This window comes from Palaemon carinicauda, chromosome 29 (assembly GCF_036898095.1).
Source record: "Palaemon carinicauda isolate YSFRI2023 chromosome 29, ASM3689809v2, whole genome shotgun sequence".
Taxonomy (NCBI): Eukaryota; Metazoa; Arthropoda; class Malacostraca; order Decapoda; family Palaemonidae; genus Palaemon; species Palaemon carinicauda.
This window is the reverse complement of record NC_090753.1, coordinates 2,655,473-2,660,472: the sequence shown is the minus strand read 5'-3', so window position 1 is coordinate 2,660,472 and position 5,000 is coordinate 2,655,473. Positions and strand designations below refer to the sequence as shown.

The 5,000-nt window shown below is 37.4% G+C and overlaps 1 protein-coding gene across 1 annotated transcript in view; it reads right to left on the bottom strand.

Annotated features, from left to right (window-relative positions):
• Window positions 1-2,580, bottom strand: part of LOC137622163 (uncharacterized) — a 20,137-nt gene extending 17,557 nt beyond the window's left edge. Inside the window, exons 1-3 of the mRNA XM_068352599.1 lie at window positions 2,064-2,580; window positions 1,798-1,973; window positions 1-1,654 (exon numbers count right to left, since the gene is read on the bottom strand). The exon at window positions 1-1,654 is cut by the window's left edge and continues 53 nt beyond it. Coding sequence (XP_068208700.1) covers window positions 1-1,654; window positions 1,798-1,973; window positions 2,064-2,580 — 2,347 coding nt within the window. The remainder of the gene's footprint in view (window positions 1,655-1,797; window positions 1,974-2,063) is intronic.
• Window positions 2,581-5,000: the final 2,420 nt, after the last annotated feature.

Genomic DNA, 5,000 nt, shown 5'->3' with positions numbered 1-5,000 from the left:
CTTTCCAGTTGTCACTGAAAATAATTATATCGTCCAGATAAACTACACAACCCTTCAATCCATTCGTGATCATCCACATCATTCTCTGGAAAGTACTGGCTGCGTTACGCATGCCAAAGGGCATGACTTTACATTCGAATAAACCTTCAGGTGTTATAAATGCTGATATTTCTCGTGCATTTTCAGTCAGAGGAACCTGCCAGTAACCTTTAAAAAGGTCTAACTTACTAATATACTTGGCATTACCAATCTTATCTATGCAATCTTCTATGCGAGGGAGAGGGAAATTGTCAGCAACTGTTAAGTCGTTTACTTTCCTGTAGTCAAAACACAATCTGTCTTGTCCATTTTCCTTTTTCACTAATACAACTGGGGAACTCCAAGGACTGCTACTTGGTGTTATCAAGTCATTCTCCAACATATAACTGACTTCCTTTCTCACAGCTTCAGCTTTCCGTGGATTTAGCCTGTAAGGGGTTTGTCTAATTGGCTGGGCATTTGGCTTTAGTACCACGTCATGTTGCAAACTACGCACAAGACCAGGAGTGTCCTTAAATATTGTCGGATGTTCTATGAATAAATCCTTAATATCAGTAGCTTCCTGAGCATTCAGATGTTTAAACAAACTATCTGGGTTACACAAAATTTTAGAGTTTTCGCCATTCCATCCATATTCTTTGCTTTCCACTTCTTGTCCATTACATTCTTTAGGTACAACAGCTGAAACAGATTTAACAGTGTTAGCTCTGGAAAAATATTTCTTCATAATGTTAATATGACACAACTGATACTTTTTCCTCCTCCCTGGAATTTCCACCAAATAATCAACATAATTCAGTTTCTTCTTAACCACTGCTGGACCTACAAACTGAGCTCTGAACTGACCTGGAATAGGAAGTAACACTAGTACTTGTTCTCCTGCTTCAAAATTTCTAACTTGAGACTTTCTATCATAATGAGTTTTCACTTTAGTTTGTGAAGTAGTGAGATTATTTTGGGCCCATTGCCAAATATAAAGTGAATTTATTTTACCACTACCCCCTTCCCAATGTTCCCTTAATAAATCAAGAGGCCCTCTCACATTGTGTCCATAGACCATCTGAAAAGGAGAAAAACCCAGAGATTCACTAGGGGCTGATCTTGAAGCAAAAAGCAATAAAGGCAAGTCTTTATCCCATTCCTCAACATGGTCTAAACAATACTTAGTCAAAGCATTCTTCAGAGTGGAGTGAAATCTTTCAAGTATTCCCTGACTTTCGGGATGATATGAGGATGCCAAGTTGTGTTTAATGCCAAGTTCATTCATTTTAGCCTGGAACTCCCTACTAGTGAAATTAGAACCTTGATCCGACTGAATCTCTCGAGGCAAACCATAACGAGAAAAGAAGTCCATGAGATGCTTAATAACGATACCACTCTTAATGCCTCTAACAGGTATTACCTCGGGAAATCTAGTGGTTCTGTCCATTATAGTTAACATGTACTGAAAACCTGTTTTGGTTTTGGGTAAAGGACCCACAATGTCAATAACAATTTGCGTGAATGGTTCTTCAACAGCTGGGATAAGAATTAAAGGCGCTTTAGTAATTTTCTGGTTGGGTTTTTCAACCATTTGGCACTGGTGACATGACTTACAATGTCTGACTACGTCTTTCTTTACAGAAGGCCAAAAAAAAATTATCTTTCACTTTGGGCAGTGTTTTTCGTATTCCTAAGTGACCACCCCCATTCACTTTCATGAGCCTTTTGCAAAATAAAATGCCTAAACTTACTAGGTACTACAATTTGTTCCCTTACCTTCCACTCTTCATCAGTAGATGTGGTCACTGGACGAATTAATCTATATAACACATCATTCTTTAATACATAACTTGCTTCACTTAAATCATCCTGTTCCTTTAGCTGCTCTGTTTCTTCATATATACTTTTCAATTCGCGATCTTCTTTTTGAGCACTAATTAGGGTTTGCCTATCTGGAAACATGCAACTAGAATCTGTAGGAAAGTCTTCAGATATATTACCCATAGACTTTAACGAAAGATTTTTTATCTGCTTGGACTTACCTTTCTTTGTCTTAGGTTGAGTTTTGGTTTGGAAGCAGTTTTCCAAATTTATATCAGCTTCTCCACCTTTGACTTCCTCTCTAGATTGGGCTCGGGTTACAGGAACAACAGGTTTAACATTTACCATAACACGTTCATTAACCACACTAGCCCCCTTTCGACCTTCTAATGCACAGGCTGTGCCACTACCTTGCATCACATCATTGCCTATCAACAAATCCACACCAATCACAGGCAATGCACTAACTACAGCCAGTTTCAACCTACCAGTTACCAATGGAGATTCCAAATAAACTTCTTCCACAGGCCAAGATGTTACTGTATCTGGGAAACCCCCAAGCAACACAAAATCCTGACCTTTCCGTGAAAAATCTTTAGGGAGAGAGGTTTCCAGAATGCAGGACTGGGACGAGCCAGTATCCCGCAGCAATGCAACGATATTACCATCAGTTGCCTCAGATCCAACTTTCACTATACCTCTAAAGACAAAGTCTTCAAATTCCTTACCATAAGGCATGCTCCCACTCACCTCTCCTTCAAGGACTAGAAGACACAGGCGGCACTGACCTACAATCCATCAACATAACTGGTTTAACTGACTTACTTACTTCAGGACAATGTGGCTTAACATGACCTTTCTTACCACACTTATAACAAACAATGTCGCGGGCCTGCCTCGCACCCCTCGAAGGCGATGAAGGACTTTCTCTACCCTTTATTACTTCCACCTTTTCTACACCTGCTTCCCAATGAGTTTTCTTCTTACCATAATGCTTGTGTGACAAAACAAACCTGTCTGCTGCCTTTGCTGCCTCATTCACATTATCAATGTTAAATTCATCAATATGGATGCGAACGTCTTTGGGAATGTTATTTTTAAAATCCTCCAACAAAAACAGTTCTTGTAACTCGGCAAATGTAGTTGCCTCCTCTGCAGCCAACCACTCGTCAAGTTTAACTGCTTTCTGGCCTGCCCATTCTACAAATGTTTGATTAAACATTTTACGCCAGGATCTGAATTTCTGCCGGTAAGCTTCTGGGATTAGCTGGTATGCATTTAAAACCATTTTTTCACAATATCATAATCACCGGAATCTTCTGCACTTAACGCTGCATAAACTACTTGTGCCTTACCAGAGAATGCAGATTGCACTAATACAGCCCAGAGTTCCTTGGGCCAAGCTAACTGATGAGCTACTTTCTCAAAAGCAACGAAAAATTTTCCGACATCTGACTCGCTAAACTTAGGAATTAGCTTAGTTCCCCACTTATCACTGAACTTAGCTGGCACAGAATCACTCATAGAAGTTTCATCGGACTTTGAAGACTTTAAAGTTATCTCTACTTCAAGCCTTTCTTTATCAGCTTCCATAAGCGCTCTATTTTCAGCCAATATTGCTTTTTCTGTTTCCATTTGCTCTCTTTCAGCTTCTCTCTGCTCTGCTCGTTTAGCGCGTTCGAGCTCCTGTTGCTCTTTTATGAAATATGCTAAGTCAGATCCTGACAATCCAAGTTCCTTACCTATGGCAGTTAACTCGCTTAAAGTTGACATCTTGTTAAAATGAGCAAATGCTACTTAACACGATGAACTATTAAAGTTCCCCGTAAAGAAAGATAAAAAAAAAGAATATATACTTTTTCACACTACCTCACTGACCCTTTGCCATCCTTTCACGGTCGCCAATTTATGTCACGACTTAATTAATAACATTAACGTTTTATGTTAAAGAAGGTTCTTTATAATTTGCGTAAAGCCGTTACATAAAAAAAAAAAAAATAGTATTTTGTACAACCTGAAGTACCTTTAACAACCAGTTATAGTTTATAAACAATGATGGCAAAGGACAACGAGGGAGTATGATGCAAAAACGAAATATATTTATTTATTTACAAAAGAAAAAAAAATAATTAAATAATATTTGGACCGAGGTAAGTTTCAGGTCACTGCAGCGTAACTTGATGCTCCGTTGTAATGAAGTGTTGTTAATAGCAGTTCAAAAAATGGAGGACAGTTACTAATACCAATACTTAACTTCTCGTAAAGTATCATCAATGGCGCTGCAGTTGCAGTAATAAACATGAAGGACCAGGTGATAAATCTGATTTTCTTTAGGGGCTGTATAAGGCTGATATCCTCTCCCGTGTTCGTGATGTGTTTGTCGCAGATTAAAAGGTGTTGTAATCCTCCAGATAAAGACCAAGATTAGTATCGAGAACTTGATAAAAACACTCGATCACAGCTGCTCTTCGAAGACAAACATCCATGCATTAGAAGCGGAAGAATGATCAAACGGGCGTGACAGTGGTATAAGGTGCTGAAGACTCAAAGACAGACGTTGATGTCTAATAAAGGGCACTAACAGCTACACACCATTGCAGCGATCCAAGGCAAATCCACTGCTCTCAGTAGATAAGTACCTCTCTGAGGCAATCCCAACCTCTCTAGCGTTCAGAGGATCACTCACCGCAAACTTGGGCTTTTCCCAAAAAAAAGTCTCTCTGCTTTCAAGTCATCATGTAAAGCAAGAAATTGTTGGATTAGAACTACCCTCCTTAACGACTGCAAAACAAATAACAAGCAAACAACACACAGTTACTAACAAGCAGCAAACATACGACTGCGTGGGCAAAAAAAAAATTATAAACAAATAAATATATAAAAGAACGAACGAAAATACTATTGGGTGTGATAATATATATATATATATATATATATAGTATCTATCTATCTATCTATCTATCTATATATATATATATATATATATATACATATATATATATATATATATAATTATATGTATATATATAAATAAATATATATATATATATATATATAAATATATATATATATACATATATATATATATATATATATATAAATATATATATATATATATATATACTGTATATGTATGGGTACATATATTATATATATAT